Source organism: Heptranchias perlo, chromosome 24 (assembly GCF_035084215.1).
Source record: "Heptranchias perlo isolate sHepPer1 chromosome 24, sHepPer1.hap1, whole genome shotgun sequence".
Classification (NCBI taxonomy): Eukaryota; Metazoa; Chordata; class Chondrichthyes; order Hexanchiformes; family Hexanchidae; genus Heptranchias; species Heptranchias perlo.
The window spans coordinates 504,717-528,565 of NC_090348.1; the positions used below are offsets into that span (position 1 = coordinate 504,717).

Below are 23,849 nucleotides of genomic sequence, written 5' to 3' on the forward strand. Positions count from 1 at the left end.
AAGCTCGACACAATGCTGAGCTCTTCTTCCGTTGCCTTTGCCTGCCCTCCACCCTATCAAAGACCTTCCCTTTATTCTTTCCTCTCCTCCCCTTTCTCCCCCCTTTTCCCTAGTTCTGTACTTGATTAAACACTGTTTAATCTTCAACTTCTTCCAGTTCTGACAAAGGGTCATCGACCTGAAATGTTAACTCTGTTTCTTTCTCCACAGATGCTGCCTGCTGCCTAAGTATTACCAGCATTTTCTGTTTTAATTAGAGATTTATGGATCCCTGCCTGAAGTCCTCCCTTGAGGGAGCACTGAAACACTGAAAGCCAGTCGTGGCATTGTGTCATGAGGCAGCTGCTGTGAAAGCAGGAACGTTATTTTGACAAGATAAAGAATTATTTTATGTAACTAGAATATGTAAAGATCAAAGTATAGGATTGCATTCTAAGAAGAAGGTCTATTCTCAATGATGGGAATGATGATAACCCAATGTTGTACTATTTTTGTCAAGTTCCACAATAGAACATGTTCCATAAAATGAGAACTGACAGGGACACGACGATACTAATTAGAGAAAGAATATTTGCTGCATCCCCTAAAGAACAGTAGTGACAATGTAATGATGGGCGGTAATCACATTGTTCACCACCAGGGCAACTGACACAATTCCAGACAAAGCAAATAATTTGTTATCATTTGTGCTCCCACACCGGAGGTCTAAAAGCAGCTCAAATACTAGTGTAAAACAACAGCACATTTAAAGTGACTTGTGACATTGGCTGGAACCAAACAGTCACACAGTTCAGCAGTGAACAGATTCGAAGAACTTGCTCTCCCACTCCCAACAGATGATTTAGAATTTATGAGCAGAAAGTAGCTTCATAAGTGGAAAAATTATATTGAAGAAAAATGTAATCTTGCAAATGTCTAGGGCACACAAATATAATCACTTTGTAGTGCAGATTTTCAGATTCATGGAATCAAACTGATGAGCAGAAAACTGAACTGTTTAATACATGAAGACTGGCTTCTCCAGGGAGAAGGTCTCTATTTATTTACTTTCACTGTATTTCTGTACCAAAATAAAAATGCATTTAAAAATTAAATGAGCACTGTGAGTTAATACATTGCTCCTCGGTGAAGTTAGGGGATGAGAAGTGCTCTGTGAAGACCCGCTGTGGATATGGCCTCCTGCGCAGTGCCCTCCTCCCCCCTCCTGCTCCTGCTCTCTCCTGTCTTCTTTGTTGCTCCCCCTCATCCTCCAGACCCAAAGGCCATCCATGACTGAATAAACTGTTTGCAAAGCAGACAGACAATGCAGCACAAGCAAAAATGTTGTTCCCAGAAGTCAGAATTCACTTGTGGAACAGAGAAAATAGCTTAAAATAAAAGCCCAGAAGTTAATCAGCAGCCGAGGAAGACAAATGAGCAACTAACCTATATAGAGTAGATGAGCTCTTTAAATAGTACTGCTGAATGGTCCTTGCTGGCAGTTAGCACCTTGAATTGTTGGGCGAGTTTATCACATGGTAAGTCAGGATGCTGCAGCAGACCATTTTACAACAAGCGTAGGACTCTTATTTCAATATTATAAAGAGGTTTTTCAATACTTCTGCTGAGCAGCCTGACACACACCATATTGGACACTCAGGTATCGTTTTACGCCTATAAAACGGGCGCAGCGCGATCGAATTTCTAGGCCAGTATGTCCAACCAATGCAGAGCAGCAATTAATAAGGCCAATAGCCAGAACAGTAGAATACTGAGGAAGTTGAGGTCAAAATGTACAGGGCTCTGGTCAGACCCACCTTGAGTATTATGTCCAGTGTTGGTCATCGAGATACAAGGGAGACATTCAAGCACTGGAGGCAGTGCAGAGCAGAGCCACAAGGCTGATTCCCGAGTGTCAAAGGTCTGAGTTATGACAAAAGACTGGAGAAATTTGGGCTTTTTGGTCTTGAAAGGGGGCATCAGAGAAGCGATCTTACAAATTTACACAAGATAGTTAACAATATGGGAAAAGTAAATGCAGAACATAAGAAATAGATCAGGGGTAGGCCATATGGTCCCTCGAACCTGCTCCGCCATTCAATAAGATCATGGCTGATCTTTTACCTCAACTCCACTTTCCCGTCCGATCTCCATATCCTTTGATTCTCTTAGTGTCCAAAAATCTATTGATCTCAGTCTTGAATATATTCAACGACTGAGTATCCACAGCCCTCTGGGGTAGAGAATTCCAAAGATTCACAACCCTCTGAGTGAAGAAATTTTTCCTCATCTTGTTCCTAAATGGCCGACCCCTTATCTTGAGACTATGACCCCTAGTTCTAGATTCTCCAGCCAAGGGAAACATCCTCTCAGCATCTACCTGTCAAGCCCTCTAAGAATATTATACATTTTACTGAGATCACCTCTCATTCTTCTAAACTCCAGAGAATATAGACCCATTCTACTCACTCTCTCCTCAACCCTCTCATCCCAGGAATCAATCTAGTGAACCTTTGTTGCACCCCCTCTAAGGAAAGTATATCCTTCCTTAGATAAGGAGACCAAAACTGTACACAGTACTCCGGGTGTGGACTCACCAGAGCCCTATATAATTGCAACAAGACTTCCTTACTCTTATACTCCAACCCCCTTGCAATAAAGACTAATGTACCATTTGCCTTCCTAATTGCTTGCTGTGCCTGCATGTTAACTTGTGATTCGTGTACAAGGACACCCAAATCCCTCTGAACACCAACATTTCTTAGGCTCTCAACTTTTAAAAAATATTCTGCTTTTCGATTCTTCCTACCAAAGTGGATAATTTCACATTTCCCCACATTATACTCAATCTGCCATCTTCTCGCCCACTCACCTGTCTATATCCCTTTGCAGCCTCTGTGTCCTCCTCACAGCTTATTTTCCCAACTAGCTTTGTATCATCAGCAAACTTGGATACATTACACTCGGTCCCTTCATCTAAGTCATTAATATAGATTGTAAATAGCTGAGGCCCAAGCACTGATCCTTGCGGCACCTCACTAGTCACAACCTGCCAACCTGAACATGACCCGTTTATTCCTACTCTCTGTTTTCTGTCCGTTAACCAATCCTCAATCCGTGCTAATATATTACCCATAATCCCATGAGCCCTTATCTTGTGTAACAACCTCTTGTGTGAGGACCTTATCAAATGCCTTTTGAAAATCCAAATATACTACATCCACTGGTTCCCCTTTATCTACCCTGCTAGTTACACCTTCAAAAAACTCGAATAAATTTGTCAAACACAATTTCCCTTTCATAAAACCATGTTGACTCTGCCTCATCATGTTATGATTTTTTGAATTTTTTGAACTTGATTGAACTTTTTGAGCCGGTAACAAGAAGGGTCGATGAGGGTACCGCGTTTGATGTAGTGTACATGGATTTCAGCAAAGCTTTTGACAAGGTCCCACATGGCAGAATGGTCAAAAAAGTAAAAGCCCATGGGATCCAATGGAAAGTGGCAAGTTGGGTCCAAAATTGGCTCAGTGGCAGGAAGCAAAGGGTAATGGTTGATGGGTGTTTTTGTGACTGGAAGGCTGTTTCCAGTGGGGACCCACAAGACTCAGTACTAGGTCCCTTGCTTTTTGTGTGTTATATATTAATGATTTGGACTTGAATGTGGGGGGTTTGATCAAGAAGTTTGCAGATGATACAAAAATTGGCCGTGTGGTTGATAGTGAGGAGGAAAACTGTAGACTGCAGGAAGATATCAATGGACTGGTCAGATGGGCAGAAAAGTGGCAAATGGAATTCAATCCAGAGAAGTGTGAGGTAATGCATTTGGGGAGGGCAAAAAAGGCAAAGGAATACACAATAAATGGGAGGATACTAAGAGGTGCATAAGAACAAAGGGACCTTGGAGTGCATGTCCACAGATCCCTGAAGGTAGGACAGGTAGATAATGTGATTAAAAAGGCATACGGGATACTTTCCTTTATTAGCTGAGGCACAGAATATATACCAGGAAGGTTATGCTAAAACTGTATAAAACATTGGTTAGACCACAGCTTGAGTACTATGTGCAGTTCTGGTCGCCACTTTACAGGAAAGATGTGATTGCACTAGATAGGGTACACAGGAGATTTATGAGGATGTTGCCAGGGCTGGAGAATTTTAGCTATGAGGAAAGATTGGATAGGCTGGGGTTGTTTTCTTTGGAACAAGGGAGGCCGAGGGGAGATTTAATTGAGGTATATAAAATTATGACAGGACTAGATAGAGTGGATAGGGAGGACCTATTTCCCTTAGCAGAAGGGGCATATATTTAAAGTAATTAGTAGAAGGATTAGACGGAAGCTGAGGAGAATTTTTTTCACCCAGAGGGTGGTGGGGATCTGGAACTCACTGCCTAAAACAGTGATAGAGGCAGAAACCCTTAACTCATTTAAAAAGTACTTGGAGTGCCTTAATCTTCAGGGCCTCGGACCAAGTGCTGGAAAGTGGGATTAAGCTGGATAGCTCTTTATCGGCTGGCACGGACACGGTGGGCTGAATGGCCTCCTTCTGTGCCGTAACTTTCTACGATTCTATGGTTTTCTAAGTGCCCTGTCATCAAGACCTTAACAATAGATTCTAGCATTTTCCTGACGACTGATGTCAGGCTAACTGGCCTATAGTTCCCTGTTTTCTCTCTCCCTCCTTTCTTGAATAGTGGGGTTACATTTGCTACCTTCCAATCCATGGCGACCGTTCTAGGATCTAGGGAATTCCAGAACATCAAAACCAATGCATCTACTATCTCTTAAAACCCTAGGATGTAGGCCATCAGGTCCAGGGGATTTGTCGGTTTTTAGTCCCATTAATTTCTCTAGAACTTTTATTACTTAATTACTTTAACTTTTCACTCTCATTAGACCCTTAGTTCCCCGCTATTTCCAGTATTTTTTTGTGTCTTCTACTGTGAAGACAGATACAAAATATTTGTTTAATGTCTCTGCCATTTCCTTATTCTCCATTACAATTTCTCCTGTCTCAGCCTCTAAGGGACCCATGTTTACTTGCATTAATCTCTTCCTTTTTTATATACTTGTAGAAGCTCTTACAATCTGTTTTTCTATTTCTTGCCAGCTTTTTCTCCTATTCAATTTTCTCTCTCTATCAATTTTTTGGTCATCCTTTGCTGGTTTCTAAAACTCTCCCAATCCTCAGGCTTACTACTCTTTTTGGCAACACTATAAGCCTCTTCTTTTAATCTAATACTATCCTTAACTTCTCTAGTTAGCCACGGTTGGATCACTTTTCCCGTGGAGTTTGAATTCCTCAAGAGAACGCATATTTGTTGAGAATTATGAATTATTTCTTTCAATGTTTGCCATTGCTTATCTACCATCATATCTTTTAATCCAATTTCCCAATGTACCTTAACCAACTCGCCACTCATACCTACGTAATTGGCTTTATTTAAATTTAAAACTTTAGTTTCGGACTTAACTACATCACTCTCAAACTCAATATGAAATTCTATCATATTATGATCACTCTGCCCCAGAGGATCCTTAACTATATGATTACTAATTAACCCTGTCTCATTACACAACACTAGATCTAAAATAACCTGTTCCCTACTTGGTTCCTTTACATATTGTTCTAGAAAACTGTCTCGAATACATTCCATGAACTCGTCCTCCAAACTACTTTTGCCAATTTGGTTTGCTCAGTCTATATGAAGATTAAAGTCCCCCATGATTATTGTATTACCCTTGAAACATGCTCCTCTAATTTCCTGATTTATACTCTGCCCAACGCTATAACTACTGTTAGGGAGCCTGTAAACTACTCCCACCAGTGTTTTCTGCCCCTTGTTATTTCTTAGCTCCACCCACACTGATTCTGCATCCTGATTTTCTGAGCTAAGATCCTTTCTCACAACTGCCTATCTCATCCTTTATTATCGGGGCTCCCCCCCCCCCCATCCTTTTCCATTTTGTGTCTTTTCTAAAAGTCCAGTAGCCTGGAATATTTAGTTCCCAACCTTGGTCACCCTGCAACCACGTTTCAGTAATGGCAACTAGATCAAACCCATTTATCTCTATTTGTGCCATTAATTTATCTATCTTGTTCAAATGCTTTGTGCATTCAGATATAGCGTCTTTAATTTTAACTTTTTACTATTTTTCCTGATGTGACCTTAGTCACTAATGCCCTATTACCTTTGTTAAACTCTCTGTCTCTCCATAACACACTGTGCTTGTTTTTACCCAAATCTCTGCTCTACAGCCTTGACTTTTCTCCTTGGACTTGTAAATTTACCCTTACCTGAACCCCCTCCCCCCCACCTCATTACATAAAGTAAATTGCATTAGGAACATAGGAACAGGAGTAGGCCATTCAGCCCCTCGTGCCTGCTCCGCCATTTGATAAGATCATGGCTGATCTGTGATCTAACTCCATATACCCGCCTTTGGCCCATATCCCTTAATATCTTTGGTTGCCAAAAAGCTATCTATCTCACATTTAAATTTAGCAATTGAGCTAGTATCAATTGCCGTTTGCGGAAGAGAGTTCCAAACTTCTACCACCCTTTGTGTGTAGAAATGTTTTCTAATCTCGCTCCTGAAAGGTCTGGCTCTAATTTTTAGACTGTGCCCCCTACTCCTAGAATCCCCAACCAGTGGAAATAGTTTCTCTCTATCCACCCTATCTGTTCCCCTTAATATCTTATAAACTTCGATCAGATCATCCCTTAACCTTCTAAACTCTAAAGAATACAACCCAAATTTGTGTAATCTCTCCTCGTAACTTAACCCTTGAAGTCTGGGTATCATTCTAGTAAACCTACGCTGCACTCCCTCCAAAGCCAACGTGTCCTTCCGAAGGTGCGGTGCCCAGAACTGCTCACACTACTCCATGTGCGGTCTAGCCAGGGTTTTGTATAGCTGCAGCATAACTTCTGCCCCCTTGTACTCTAGCCCTCTAGATATAAAGGCCAGCATTCCATTAGCCTTACTGATTATTTTCTGCACCTGTTCATGACACTTCAATGATCTATGTACCTGTACCCCTCGGTCCCTTTGGACATCCACTGTTTTTAACTTTTTACCGTTTAGAAAGTACCCTGTTCTATCCTTTTTTGATCCAAAGTGAATGACCTCACATTTGTCTACAATGAATTCCATTTGCTACAGTTTTGCCCATTCACCTAATCTATCAATATCGCTTTGTAATTTTATGTTTTCATCTACACTGCTTACAATGCCACCAATCTTTGTGTCATCGGCAAACTTAGATATGAGATTTTCTATGCCTTCATCTAAGTCATTAATAAATATTGTGAATAATTGAGGCCCCAAGACAGATCCCTGCGGGACTCCACTAGTCACATCCTGCCAATGTGAGTACCTACCCATTATCCCTACTCTCTGTCGCCTTTCGCTCAGCCAATTTCCTAACCAAGTCCGTACTTTTCCCTCGATTCCATGGGATTCTAACTTAGCTAACAATCTCTTATGTGGGACTTTATCAAATGCCTTCTGGAAGTCCATATAAATAACATCCATCGACATTCCCCTGTCCACTACTTTAGTCACCTCTTCAAAAAATTCAATCAGGTTTGTCAGGCACGACCTACCTTTCACAAATCCATGCTGGCTCTCTCTGATTAACTGAAAATTCTTGATGTGTTCAGTCACCGTATCCTTAATTATAGACTCCAGCATTTTCCCCACAACGGATGTTAGGCTATCTGGTCTATAATTCCCTGGTTTCCCTCTCTCTCCTTTCTTAAAAAGCAGAGTGACATGTGCAATTTTCCAATCCAGAGGGAGAGTTCCTGAATCTAGAGGACTTTGAAAGATTATAGTTAGGGCATCTGCAATGTGCTCACTTACTTCCTTTAAAACCCAGGGATGGAAACCATCTGGTCCTGGGGATTTGTCACTCTTTAGTAGGACAAGGTGTCACAAGTTCAAAGTAGTAGTGGGAGTTCTTCTTCAGAGAGCGGGCAACACATGGAAAGGACTTTTGGATAAGAGTAGTGGAAGCAAAAACCCTGGAATCATTTGAATAGTTGGGTGCCTCACATCAACTTAACTTGAGAGCGGTACTAGTTCTGGGCTTCACCCTATTCCTGCCTCCCGATGCTCTCAGCCTCATGTATTTCAAAGGGGGCCTTTTCAAAGGCTTATAGTTGCAGGGTCCTACTGTTATGTTATTTGTCACCTTGTGCTCCTGCAAGCAAAGAAGCAGTGTTGAGACGCTGAAAATGTCAACAGCACACGAAAGGGTGAATTCAGTGCTCTCATGCTCCCAATAGGGAGCCACGCTCAAAGGGAGTACAAGTCGGAGGCAGGGCTGCAACTCTACAAATCGATAATTCTCTGACCTAAGCCTCCTGTGAGCAGAACTCTCCACAGTAAATTTAACCTAAAGTGATACTCGAATGTCTATGCTGCAGCCATCATGTAACTTTGTCCGTAGTCTTGTGTAATGATTTCAGTGTGCCATGAGTTCCAGTGATAAGCTGCAGTCAGAATTTGTGCCCTGCTGCAGAATGGCACGCATGGTTGGCATCAAAGGACTGTAAGATAGTGTGAGTGCTTTGCTTAGCAGGCGATGGGAACGGGAAGGAGGAACGAGTGTATGCCTGTGCATCTACTTGGTATAAGATACTGGTGGTTTTCCTTTAGCTCCAAAAATATCTTTCCATTTTGGCACCACCTCCTCTGGATGCATGAGGTCGCATTTACACACTGCGCCATCTCCCCCTGCTGGGTGCGCTGAACTGCTTTCTTGTGAGGAGGGCGCCCTAGGGTGCCAAACAGGACAGCCTTCCTCCCCCCCACTTCTTGTATCAACAATTCAACTGCTGCGTCTGGAAACCTGGCTCTTCTTCCTTGATGCTGCTGAATATAATGCTCAGTTTAACCATTTCCCAAAGCAAGCACTATTGGGTATGTGTCACATTCAGAATCTTTTGTGACCATTTTTCCACAGAAAAGATTTGGGAAAGAGTTACTTTTAACACCGGGTTTCTAAAAGCAATGTGTATGCTCTCAAATTTTTTAAAAGGGCACCAAGATGAAGGGTGGTTAATATGCTACACACAAGTTGTTTTTCCTAGAGATTATACAATAAATGATTTGTTAGCTTGTCTGACTAATGGGAAAAACAGCTCTCACCCATTGTGTTGGAAAACTCTCTTGTCTGTCTGTGAAGCAGGGATGAAGAGAGAAACACACATACAGACAGCAAAATGGCAGCCTGGTTTTGGGAGAAAAATACTGCAAATGATGGGAGAGTGCAAGGAGAGAAGGCAGAAGTTAGTGCTGTAGCTTAGTTTGTTCATTATTTTCACGTGATCACACACAGAGATAAGTTGTATTGATTGAAAATCTGGGCATAACTATTGCTCTGCAGTTCATCTTACTGTGGAATAAAAGAAAAGAAAGACTTGCATTTATATAGTGCCTTCTTATGTTCACAACCTCAGGACATTCCAAATCACTTTACAGCCAATGAAGTACTTTTGTAGTGTCATCACTGTTGTAGGAAACGGGCAGCCAAATCGCATAAAGCAAGGGCCCACAAACAGAAATGTGATAATGATCAGAATCTTCTTAGTGATGTTGCTTGAGGGATAAATATTGCCCAGGACGCCGGGAGAACTACCCGGTCCTCTCCTTCAAAATAGTGACTTGGGATCTTTTACATCCACCTGAGGGGGCAGATGGGATCTCGGTTTAACGTCTCATCCGAAAGATGGCACCTCCAACAGTGCAGCAATCTCTCAATACTGCACTGGGAGTGTCTGCCTGGATTTTGTGCTCAAGGCTCTGGAGTGGGACTTGAACCCACAACCTTCTGACTCAGAGGCAAGAATGCTGCCACTAGTATCGTACAGCACAGAAGGATTGAAGTGTGAAGCGACTGCTGATTCTCTAGCTTTTCCAAGGTTTTGTAAACTAACCAGCTGACCTTCTGGGGAGCTTAAGTGTACATAAACACTCCAGTTATTAAAAAATACATATTTTAGTCTTCACATTTTAAATTATATTCAAAACATGTAGTTATTTGGTTTATTTCATTTCGAGGATTTCATTTTCACATCGTTCACCTGAGGAAGGAGGAAGCCTCCGAAAGCTTGTGAATTTAAAATAAAATTGCTGGACTATAACTTGGTGTTGTAAAATTGTTTACAATTGTCAACCCCAGTCCATCACCGGCATCTCCACATCATGACTACCATCGACACCACAAACTGCCGGCTCACAGTGGAAAGGATATCCAAGAAGATCGCGCATTTAGACACAGACATCAAGATTTTACAGAGCTGCAAGAAAGCAGACAAGATCCCGAAAGGACTCCAGATCACGAACCCACTCAGGTCCACATACAACTCGGATTACGCTGAGAGACTCTGCCGCCGTACCTCTCGCACACTCCGCAACCATCTCATACACCAACTCTACAGCAGACGCCACAACCTCGAAACCAAGATAGAGTCCATACTCTCAACCTGTACTCAGGACACAGCAGACCAGCTACGTTATACCGCCAAACAGACGAGGCAACGGAACTACGCTGCCTACATGAAAACCAAGAGCAGGAAGCTTGAGAAACTCGGCATCACCACCAGCATCAACCAAGCTTCCCCTGGTACCACGGTTGCAACCACAGGGAAGTCTATCGTCAATTTGTCCGACCACACCCTTCAACCAGACGAAATCGAAGTTCTCAGCCGAGGGCTCAATTTCTGCCCCACTACCAAAATGGACCCCACTAGTCTCGCGGCGGACACAGAGGAATTCATCAGGAGAATGAGGCTCCGGGAATTCTACCACAAACCCCAAGATTTCAGCAGCGAACCCAATGAGACAATCGACGATCCGGAACAGCAGACAGAGGGATCCGCGGTACAGCAACTGAAGAGGAAAGAGTCAAACTGGACTCCTCCGGAGGGTCGCTGCCCTCAGCTGGACATGTATGCTCAAGCTGTCAGGAAATGCGTCAATGCCAGATTCATCAGCCGCACTCAGAAGACAGTCCAGAATGTCACCCGAGCACAACGCAACGCCATCAACGCTCTCAAGACCAACCGCAACATCGTCATCAAACCAGCGGACAAAGGAGGAGCCATAGTCATACAGAACAGAACGGACTATTGCAAAGAAGCATACCGAGAACTGGACAACCAGGAACACTACAGACGGTTACCCGCAGATCCGACCAAAGAACACACCCACCAGCTCAACAAACTGATCAAGACCTTCGATCCAGACCTTCAAAGCATCCTACGCACTCTCATCCCACGTACTCCCCGCGTGGGAGACTTCTACTGCCTCCCAAAGATACACAAAGCCAACACACCTGGACGTCCTATCGTATCAGGCAACGGAACCCTGTGTGAGAACCTCTCTGGATACATCGAGGGCATCCTGAAACCCATCGTACAGGGAACCCCCAGCTTCTGTCGCGACACTACAGACTTCCTACAAAAACTCAGTACCCACGGACCAGTTGAACCAGAAACACTTCTCACCACGATGGACGTCTCGGCACTATGCACCAGTATCCCCCACGATGACGGCATCGCTGCGACAGCATCAATACTCAACACCAACAACAGCCAATCTCCGGACGCCATCCTACAACTCATCCGCTTCATCCTGGATCACAATGTCTTCACCTTCGATAACCAGTTCTTTACCCAAACACACGGAACAGCCATGGGGACCAAATTCGCACCCCAATACGCCAACATTTTCATGCACAAGTTCGAGCAGGACTTCTTCACTGCACAAGACCTCCAACCAACACTATACACCAGATACATCGACGACATTTTCTTTCTATGGACCCACGGCAAGGAATCACTAAAGAGACTACACGATAACATCAACAAGTTCCATCCCACCATCAAGCTCACCATGGACTACTCCTCAGAATCAGTTTCTTTCTTGGACACACGAATCTCCATCAAAGACGGGCACCTCAGCACCTCACTCTACCGCAAGCCCACGGACAACCTCACGATGCTCCACTTTTCCAGCTTCCACCCTAACCACGTCAAAGAGGCCATCCCCTATGGACAGGCCCTGCGAATACACAGGGTCTGCTCAGACGAGGAGGAACGCGATGGACACCTACAGACGCTGAAAGACGCCCTAGTAAGAACGGGATATGACGCTCGACTCATCGATCGACAGTTCCGACGGGCCACAGCAAAAAATCGCATAGACCTCCTCAGGAGACTAACACGGGACGTAACCAACAGAGTACCCTTTGTCGTCCAGTACTTCCCCGGAGCGGAGAAACTACGCCATGTTCTCCGCAGCCTTCAACATGTCATCAATGAGGACAAACACCTCGCTATGGCCATCCCCACACCTCCACTACTCGCCTTTAAACAGCCACCCAACCTCAAACAGACCATCGTTCGCAGCAAATTACCTAGCTTTCAAGAGAACAGCGTCCACGACACCACACAACCCTGCCACGGTAACCTCTGCAAGACATGCCAGATCATCGACACAGATACCACCATCACACGAGAGGACACCACCCACCAGGTGCATGGTTCATACTCCTGTGACTCGGCCAACGTTGTCTACCTCATACGTTGCAGGAAAGGATGCCCCAGAGCATGGTACATTGGCGAGACCATGCAGACGCTGCGACAACGGATGAACGGACACCGCGCAACAATCGCCAAACAGGAGGGTTCACTCCCAGTCGGGGAACACTTCAGCAGTCATGGACATTCATCCACCGACCTTCGGGTAAGCGTACTCCAAGGCGGCCTTCGAGACACACGACAACGCAAAATCGTCGAGCAGAAATTGATAGCCAAGTTCCGCACCCATGAGGACGGCCTCAACCGGGATCTTGGGTTCATGTCACGCTACACGTTACCCCACCAGCGAACAAATGTTATCTGTTTTTAATATAACTGGTCAGTTGCTGTCTTTTCTATGTTTCTACCTCTCTATCTCTTTTTTTTGTTTGTTGTTTTTTTTTGGTGATTTGTATATTCTGAGACCTGGCAGGTAACACCTGTCTGTCTGCACACTGATTGCCTTGGCAACGGGCAGTTGAAAAAACTGTCTGTAATCACCAAGCATTGTTCTGTGAATTATAAATGCGATTTCATTTCGAGGATTTCATTTTCACATTGTTCACCTGACGAAGGAGGAAGCCTCCGAAAGCTTGTGAATTTAAAATAAAATTGCTGGACTATAACTTGGTGTTGTAAAATTGTTTACAATTATTTGGTTTAAGCAGAGTTAATAATTAACAGCAGCGCTTACATAAAGGAGTAGCTGCTGAGTCACCCAGGTAAGTGATAGGGGCCCATTATTGCCTGTCTTTTGTCACAGCTGATAGCACTGGTAATAATCATTAAGCACATCTGTTCCAGCTGAAAACAGTACCTATTTGATTGCTCTCCACAAAGTGCTTTCTGAAAAAGACGAGTTTCTGTGATGTATGGTATGTTAACAAGGCTCAGCCACACAATCAGCAGTCCCATTACTGCCCAAGGTCTCGCTTCAGAAACCAGCAGCAGAATGTTCATAATGGACAAAGACAACATGTCACACATAATGTCACTCAGCCTCTGCAAGTCAGTTCCTACGAGACAGCTGATCATTTCTAAAATTAACTCCATTACTAAGTGATGTGCTGCAGATTGTACAGATCGCAAAGAAATCCTGTTACAAGAGCAGCTACATTCTAGTGTGGACCTCTAAAATATTCCAGCAATTAGAAGGAATTGTTTTATAAGCAAAATAAAACTATTGTATAATAAAAAAGAAAAAAAAGTCATTTTAATGCTTTTTAATGGATGTTTACTATTTACCCAGCTGTGTTTCAAAGTCTGCCATTTTAAGTTATACCAGAAGCTCCTAGAAAGATCTGTAGAAAAAGTGCCAACTCTGGAGATATTTTAATGGTTCGGATTCTGAAGAGCAGATTTCACTGTTTTGTGTACTATAGACCAATTGACCTGGTCACACTTTCAAGATATGGGGATTGCTTCAGACTTGGAATAATGTTAAGGTGATCACAGTTCTTACAGTTAAACCCAAGCCACTTCCCTGTATGCTGGGGCTACAGACGGAATTCCTACTGGATTCCACCTTGGGACGCCCGATTGATCACCTTTTTGCTACACATCAATATATCCCAACCTTTTCATGTCAAGTTGATATACCTACACACCACACCACAGGCAAGAGATTATGATTAAACAAAGAGAATCATGTACTACAATCTATGACCTCATCCTGAACAAGTTGAATAACATCCTAGGCCTGACCAAAGTCTGCTCATTACTAACCACCTCTAGCGAGCTCCCTCCCCTACCCCCTCCAACCCCACATCTGAGGTCTCTTTTGTGAGGAGCTCATTGATTTCTCTCTGCAAAATTGTGGCTTTCTGCTCACCACCTCAAACTCACTTTGCTCCAACTCCAATCCCTCAGTGCTTGATAACGTCTCCCCATCTTCAATCCAATCCTCACCACATACATCTCCTCCATGTGATCCACCTCCTGCTCCCATGACTCCCACTTCACTCAGTTCTTGACCACTCAACTCCACCTATCATTGGGTTACTCATTAGCAATCGCTCCCTCTTAGGCGTTTCCTTCTTACTCCTTAAAAAGCCCACTCTCAACTCCTCCATCCTAATCACCTATCATCTCATGTCCAACTCCCTCTTGCTTGCTAAGGCTCTGAAACGTGTCACCACCATCCAACTCCATGCCCACTCTCCTACCACTTTCCTTATTCTCTGTGTACAGCAGATTTACTCCAGGGAAATCCTGATCATTGATGTCGACATGTTTGTATTTTGACTGCTTATTGATAATTATTAAATATCAGACTGTTTTCATATTGGGATTTCTAAGTTATTAAGTTGCAATGATTCACTTTTTGTGAAAGTTTTACAGCTAGCACAAACAATATCCTGAATGTTCACTTTAAGGAATGAGATTAGTTTCACATTTCTTGATTTTTTTCTATTGCTGATCAAATAAATCCTTTAAAAAACTAACAATTCCATTGATATCAGGAGGAACTAACTCCTAGGTCTTGCGGAGCACAGTGTGAGGAAGCTGACTCACCCCCACTAGACCCACTTGCTGAACTGACTATCACTGACTGTGTAGTTTCCGCTTAGTATATTAATTCAGTTGATGCCGCAATACATCATTACAGAGCGGCAGGGTGTAGATCCACTCCTGCAGTGTGCTGAATAACCATCTCAGCCACACTGCGGGACAGAGGTACCCTCTCACAAAGTGAGGCAGAGGGGAGTAATGAGACAAGGCATCTTTACTGGATACTCTTTCCAAGGTCATGGCATTAGCCTGGGAGCAGGTCACTTACGCCATGCTGTAAACGTGGACGGACTTGTAACAGAAGAAAATCTGGGACAAAAACATACCTGGCAACATCTCTGTATGTTAATTCAGCTCTCTCACACTGTCAAGCTTAGTAACTTCTCCAAATCAGCTCTCTCAAAGTCATCAGTACTCTCAGTTTAAACAAAAATATATTCTTTCAAAAAAGACTTCAGTAAATTATGATTCTCGAGGATGATTTTGAAATATTTTTTAACACAGTGAGTTGTTACGATCTGGAATGCGCTGCCTGATTCAATAGTAACTTTCAAAAAGGAATTGGATAAATACTTGAAAAGGAAAAATTTACAGGGCTATGGGGAAAGAGCAGGGGGAATGGGACTGATTGGATAGGTCTTTCAAAGAGCCGGCATAGGCATGATGGGCTCCTTCCATGCTGTAAGATTTTATGATTCTACCTAGTGACTATTGTAGCAGTAGAACTGGATTATGGTATAGTGGCTCAAATGTGAATGTCTAGCTAAACAGGACAGATTTATCAAACAAGAAGAATCATAGAATGGTTACAGCACAAAAGGAGGCAATTTGGCCCATCGAGCCTGTGCCGACTCTTTGTAAGAGCAATCCAGTTAGTCCTATTCTCCAGCAAAGAGTAGCCCTGCAACTTTTTTCCCTTCAAGTATTTATCCAATTCCTTTTTGAAAGCCACGATTGAACCTGCTTCCACCACCCTTTCAGGCAGCGCATTCCAGAACATAACTACTCTCTGCGTAAAAAAGTTTTCCTCACGTCGCCTTTGGTTCTTCTGCCAATCACCTTAAATCTATGTCCTCTGGTTCTCGACCCTTCCACCAATGGGAACAGTTTCTATCTAGGCCCTTCGTGGTTTTGAACACTTCTATTAAATCTCCTCTCAACCTTCTCTGTTCCAAGGAGGGCAATCCCAGCTGCTCCAGTCTATCCATGTAACTGAAGTCCCTCATCACTGGGATCATTCTAGTAAATCTTTTCTGCACCCTCTCTAAGGCCATCATAGCCTTCCTAAAGTGCGGTGCCCAGAATTGGACACAATACTCCAGTTGTGGCCGAACCAATGATTTATGAAGGTTCAACATAGCTTCCTTGCTTTTGTACTCTATGCCTCGATTTATAAAGCCCAGGATCCCATATGCTTTTTTAACCACTTTCTCAACTTGTCCTGCCACCTTCAAAGATTTGGACACATAAAAGACATTGTCAACATACTAGTATTAATTTTCATTGTAAGAATGACAATGTAGAGAATGAAAATATAAAGAATAGTTAGCACGGATTTTGTTTTATTCGTTCATGGGATGTGGGCGTTGCTAGCAAGGCCAGCATTTATTGCCCATCCCTAATTGCCCTCGAGAAGGTGGTGGTGAGCCGCCTTCTTGAACCGCTGCAGTCCGTGTGGTGAAGGTTCTCCCACAGTGCTGTTAGGTAGCGAGTTCCAGGATTTTGACCCAGTGACGATGAAGGAACAGCGATATATTTCCAAGTCAAGATGGTATGAGACTTGGAGGGGAACGTGCAGGTGGTGTTGTTCCCATGTGCCTGCTGCCCTTGTCCTTCTAGGTGGTAGAGGTCGCGGGTTTGGGAGGTGCTGTCGAAGAAGCCTTAGTGAGTTGCTGCAGTGCATCCTAGTTCTGAACACAAGTCTTCAGCACTACAGCTGGGATGTTGTCGGGGCCCATAGCCTTTGTTGTATCCAGTGCACTCAGCCGTTTCTCGATATCACATGAAGCGAATCGAATTGGCTGAAGACTGGCTTCTGTAATGGCGGGGATATCGGGAGGAGGCTGAGATGGATCATCCGCTCGGGCCTTCTGGCTGGGAAAAAGGGAAAGTTATGCTTGACCAAACTTACTGAATTCTTTGAAGTAACAGAAAGAGTAGACAAGGGTAATGCAGTAGATGTAATGTAATAGATTGAAAAGGCCTCCAATAAGATACCGCATTGTAGGCTTTTGGCTAAGGTCAGAGCATGTGGAGTCAGGGGACAGGTAGCAGAATGGATAGGAGTTGGCTACAAAACAGAAAACAGAGTAGGGGTTAAATGTAGCTGCTCAGACTGGCAAGAAGTGGGAAATGGTGTTCCACAAGGATTGGTGCAGAGACCACTGTTGTTCACAATTTACATTAATGATTTGGATTTGGGAATCGGAAGCACAATTTCAAAATTTGCAGCCAACACCAAATTGGGGGGTGTAGTTAGGGTTAGGAAAAATGCGTCAAATTGCAAGAGGACATTAATAAACTTGCAGAAAAGTAGCGACACAGGTTAATAGGCCATAAAAAAAGCAAATCAAGCACTGGGGTTCATTTCTAGAGGGATAGAATTGAAGTCAATGGGAATCAGGGGGAAAAGTCTCCAGTGGCTGGAGTCATACCTGGCACAAAGGAAGATGGTAGTGGTTGTTGGAGGCCAATCATCTCAGCCCCAGGACATTGCTGCAGGAGTTCCTCAGGGCAGTGTCCTAGGCCCAACCATCTTCAGCTGCTTCATCAATGACCTTCCCTCCATCATAAGGTCAGAAATGGGGATGTTCGCTGATGATTGCACAGTGTTCAGTTCCATTCGCAACCCCTCAGATAATGAAGCAGTCCGAGCCCGCATGCAGCAAGACCTGGACAACATCCAGGCTTGGGCTCATAAGTGGCAAGTAACATTCGCGCCAGATAAGTGCCAGGCAATGAGCATCTCCAACAAGAGAGAGTCTAACCACCTCCCCTTGATATTCAACGGCATTACCATCGCCGAATCCCCCACCATCAACATCCTGGGGGTCACCATTGACCAGAAACTTAACTGGACCAGCCATATAAATACTGTGGCTACGAGAGCAGGTCAAAGGCTGGGTATTCTGCGGCGAGTGACTCACCTCCTGACTCCCCAAAGCCTTTCCACCATCTACAAGGCACAAGTCAGGAGTGTGATGGAATACTCTCCACTTGCCTGGATGAGTGCAGCTCCAACAACACTCAAGAAGCTCGACACCATCCAAGATAAAGCAGCCCGCTTGATTGGCACCCCATCCACCACCCTAAACATTCACTCCCTTCACCACCGGCGCACTGTGGGCTGCAGTGTGCACCATCCACAGGATGCACTGCAGCAACTCGCCAAGGCTTCTTCGACAGCACCTCCCAAACCCGTGACCTCTACCACCTAGAAGGACAAGGGCAGCAGGCGCATGGGAACAACACCACCTGCACGTTCCCCTCCAAGTCACACACCATCCCGACTTGGAAATATATCGCCGTTCCTTCATTGTCGCTGGGTCAAAATCCTGGAACTCCCTTCCTAACAGCACTGTGGGAGAACCGTCACCACACGGACTGCAGCGGTTCAAGAAGGCGGCTCACCACCACCTTCTCGAGGGCAATTAGGGATGGGCAACAAATGCCGGCCTTGCCAGCGACGCCCACATCCCGTGAACGAATAAAAAAAAAGAATGGGCATGTAACTGGCAAATGAATTTCAAAATAGATAAATGCACCATCTCACACTTTGGTAGGAAGAATAAGGAGGCCACATACTGCTTGGATAACAAAAGTCTAAACGGGATAGAGGAATCTGGGGGTACAGATACACAAATCACTAAAAGTAGCGACACAGGTTAATAGGCCATAAAAAAAAGCAAATCAAGCACTGGGGTTCATTTCTAGAGGGATAGAATTGAAAAGCAAAGAAATTATGTTAAACTCGTATAGAACCTTGGTTAGACCACAGTTGGAGTACTGTGAACAGTTCTGGTCTCCATATTATAGAAAGGATATAGAGGGATTGCAGAGGGTGCAAAAATGATTCACAAGATTGATACCAGAACTGAGAGGATATTCTTATCAGGAAAGGCTGAACAGGCTGGGGCTCTTTTCTCTACAAAAGAGAAGGCTGAAGGGTGACCTAATAGAGGTCTTTAAGATAATGATAGGGTTTGATAGAGTGGACAGAGAAAATGTTTCCACTCTGGGGGAGCCCAAAACCAGAGGTCATAAATATAAAATAGTCACTAATAAATCCAATAGGGAATTCAGGAGAAACTTCTTTACCCAAAGAGAGGTTAGAATGTGGAATGTACCACAAGGAGTAGTTGAGGTAAGTAGCATAGATGCATTTAACGGGAAGCTAGATAAGCACATGAGGGAGAAAGGAATAGAAGGATATGCTGATAGGGTGAGATGAAGAAGGGAGAAGGCTCGTGTGCAGCATAAACCAGTTGGGCAAATGGCCTGTTTCTGTGCTGTCGTTTTGATGTAACTCGATGTAAGAAATGAAATATTTTATCAGAGAAAACCCAGGACAATGAAAATATACTCCTTAACTGAGATAAAGAGAGCAAAAATTAAGATTCTTAAAGAAACTATCGAGTAGAGCTAATTCTGTAAATACAAATCCTTTTTGCAGCAAATCCAGTCCACCAGCTTATCCACCTTGATGTCACGGGACTGGCAGGATCCTGGGCTGCCCCAGAAATACTGCCAGTTATACCTCCTGTACACTAAACGGTAAACACACCTCTATAAAAGGTATACTTGCTATATAGGTCTGTAAATTACATAGAAACTACAGCACAGAAACAGGCCATTCTGACCAACTGGTCTATGCTGGTGTTTATACTCCACCCAAACCTCCTCCCACTCATTATCTCTTCCCATCCTGCCCCCATATCCCTCTATACCCTTCTCCCTCATGTATGCATCAAGCCTCCCCTTAAACGCGAATTGCTTCAACCACTCAATGTGGCAGCAAGTTCCACATTCTCACCACACTGTGTAAAGAACAACAAATGATTCTATGCGAGCTGGGTTCGAACCTGCGAGGGGAAACCCCATTAAACTTCGCTCCTGGCCATCACAGCTGTGATGCCACTTCCAAACAGCAATCAATCCAAGACAGATCGATTGCCATTTGGAGACAGGCAGACCAGTAATGGAGTACATTCCATCAATTCCTAGCACTCTACTCACTCTAACCAGACCAGCCTGCACCCTCTCCACTCGGGCTGCAGGATGGGCTCCCCTGCTGCGCAAGCACCCGTTCAAAATATTAAAATAACCCCATCCCCAGAATTTGGGACAAATTGAAGTTCAGCTCTGCCATTCTGCCACAGGAATTTCTACACTTAAGATCCCTTGAACATGGCTAATGTGAGCAACCAGTGAGAAGAAATCAATGAATCAAGGAAATCCCTTATTTCTTGGGAAGATCCAGTATACACAGATAGCTACATTAAATAATAGGCTTAATATTTACTTAAGAACTTGATGCTGCTTGTATAACAGCATCCCAGCTCCCTATTTTTGTTTGAGTTAATCTAGTATATCAACTCTAAGTTTGAATCAGTCAACATAAATCCAACACACTGCCATTACACAAAAGGTATATGACTTGAATAACGTGTCCCATTGTAAATGTGACCTTGGTATGATAATGTTGACTATCCCTGCGACACTGGGTTTGTAGGCAAGAAGAGAAGCCACTTGGGCAAGATGGACAGCTAAATATATCAAATGTTTTTCCTCATACTAGTGATATGTGCATGATTCATTGTTAAACAATCAACGATGAACAACTTTACAATTTGCTGACTGGCAAAGGCACTGATGCACAATTTCAGAGCTAGAAATTGAAATAACATCCTGTGGTTTGCTATTAATCTAAAAATAGTTGTCCATTTATTGCATTTTATTTTTCAATAACATGAAGGGCCACATGATTAAACTGCACCAAAAATAAGCTGTGAAGAAAGGATAAGGTTACAAAGAACGACAATTCTCCTCATTAGGCGCACACAGGAAGGCTTGGAAACAAAGCTATTGTGATGGATTAACAGCACAGCAACTTCCATTTATATAACACCTTTAGCAGACAAAACGTTCCAAGGCACTTTAAAGGTTAAGGAGAAAATGGATGCCAAGCTAGAAATTGGGTGGGCTAACTAAAAACACACAACTTTAAATATTTGTCATTCAGTTTAGAATCTATTTCATATCACTAAACAGCTTTGTTTCAAAGTTTTTATTTCAGTTTAGTGTTGAAGATAAGCCACGCCTGCCTGTGTTGTGAAATGAAACACTTTTCCACTTTTTATAACCAGTATCCGCATTACACAGGCCACAGATTGGGTGAAGGATGAAGTTCTTTGCACCATGCTCATACAAGAGGATATCAAAACAACAACTTGCATTTACAGTTCAACTTTAACATAGTAAAACGTCCCAAGGCACTTCACAGGAACATAATCAGACAAAAATTGATACTGAGCTAAAGGAGATATTAGGATGGGTGGCCAAAACGTTGGTCAAAGAGCTGATTTTAAGGAAGTTCTTAAAAGGAGGTGGGGAGCTTTAAGGAGGGAATTCCAGCGCTCAGGGCCTACCTGGCTTATTGCATGGCCACCGATAGTGGGGTGAAGGAAGTGGGGGATGCACAAGAGGCCAGAGTTGGAGGAATGCAGAATTCTTGGAGGGTTGTGGGGCTGGAGGAGGTTACAGAGTTAGGGAGGAGTGAGGGCATGGAGGGATTTGAACATGAGGATGAGAATTTTAACATCAAGGCATTGCCGGACTGGGAGTCAACGTAGGTCAGGGAGCACAGGGGTGATGGGTGAACGGGTGCGAGTTAGGATATGAGCAGCAGAGTTTTGGATGAGCTAAAGTTTATGGAGGGTGGAAGATGGGAGGCCAGCCAGGAAAGCATTGGAATAATCAAGTCTAGAGGTAACAAAGGCATGGATGAGGGTTACAGCAGCAGATAAGCTGAGACAGGGGCGGAGACGGGCGATGTTACGGAGGTGGAAGTAGGGGGTCTTGCTGATGGAGAGAATATTGGGTCGGAAGCTCAGCTCAGGGTCAAATAGGACGCAGAGGCTGCGAACGGTCTGGTTCAGATCAAGACTGTGGCCAAGGAGGGGGATGGAACCAGTGGCGAGAGAACGGAGTTCATGGCGGGGACCGAAGACACTGGCTTCGGTCTTCTCAATGTTTAATTGAGAAGAAATTGTGCATCACCCAGGACTGGATGTTGGACAAGCAGCGTGACAACAGAGGCAGTGGAGGGGTCGAGAAGTATTGGTGAGGTAGAGCTGGCTGCCAATGAGCGTAGTGTGGAAACTGACGTCGTGTTTTTGGATGATGTCGCCAAGGGCCAGTAAGTAGATGAGAAATAGGAGGGGGCCAAGGATAAATCCTTGGGGGACTCGAGGTAACCATGCGGGAGTGGGAAGAGAAGCCACTGCAGGAGATTCTCTGGCTACAACTGGACAGGAATGGATCCAGGCGAGCGCAGTCCCACCCGGCTGGACAATGGAAGGGAGGCGATGGAGGAGGATGGTGTGATCAACTGTGTCAAAGACTGCATACAGGTCGAGAAGGATGAGGATGGATAGTTTACCACGGTCATAGCCATCTGTGACTTTGATTCGGGCCGTTTCAGTGCTGTGGCGGAGCGGAAATCTATTTGAAGAGGTTCAATTGCAGGAAAAATGGGCACGGATTTGGTATATCAGCCAACCACTGAACCACTTTATGACATTTCCATTTCACTCATCAGCCATCCTCGTGGGCTCAGTGAGGTCATCTGTTTAGGAGTAAATTACACAGACAGAACTGCTGGAACAAATGGAAAAGCCCCATTTCTTCTCCATAGCCTGCAAATGAAATCACACACTTCAAAGTCACACTTCCTGGGATTTGGTTAGTGGGTTACAGAGAAAAAACAGGCAATCACCAGTTTTGTTTTAAGAAAGTAATTTGTCCAAAACCAATATAGCAAGGAAAGTGACAGCCAAAGACAAGCCTTTCATCCCATCAGTTTAGGCTGGATTCAAACTCAAATCCCAGTCATAGGTAAATTCATCCATCCCAATCTGTGCTGCCAGATTTTTTAAAAATTGCTTCCTTAGTGATAAACAAGGTCCCATCAAAGTTTTTGAAAAGTGAATCTGTTTACCACTATAAACATTACAATTGTCAATCACTCCAAATAAAGAAGGCCCTTTCGAGTGAGTTTTTCTTCTTCTAGATTTCCGAAATGTGGAGTTTCCACTGATCTTGGCACCCAGATGTGTGACGCTAAATGAACACAGACAACCAGCTACTTGCCTCCTGCCCTACAAGCAATCCGAAGAGACATGCCTTCAAGGTGGCCCCTCTTTGCAGGTTGCCATGGCTGAGTGCACGTGCAAATTGTTGTATGCATGCTTTTTTTTTAAAAAAGCTTTTTTTAGAACCATGTAAAAAGTCACATAAAAGGTAAAGGGCAGCCAGAACCAGATGGGGAAGAGACAGATTGGGTGGCAGTATCTGCTTTCTTTGCAACCCCTTTTTTCCCCCCACTTGTCAAACCCTGGTTTGCTTGTAATGTGAACCAGACAGCTGCTTTGAATAGTTCCACTGAATCTCCAATAGAGTCTATCGCTATCCAGTGAAGAGGATAATGATAGACTTCAAAAGGATATAGACAGGCTGGTGGCATGGGCGAACACATGGCAGATGA

General features: G+C 43.9%; 1 protein-coding gene across 1 annotated transcript in view; it reads left to right on the forward strand.

Annotated features, from left to right (window-relative positions):
- The first annotated feature begins 22,562 nt into the window (after positions 1-22,562).
- LOC137341902 (chloride anion exchanger-like) overlaps positions 22,563-23,849 on the forward strand; it is a 133,440-nt gene continuing 132,153 nt past the window's right edge. Inside the window, exon 1 of the mRNA XM_068005408.1 lies at positions 22,563-22,630. Coding sequence (XP_067861509.1) covers positions 22,563-22,630 — 68 coding nt within the window. The remainder of the gene's footprint in view (positions 22,631-23,849) is intronic.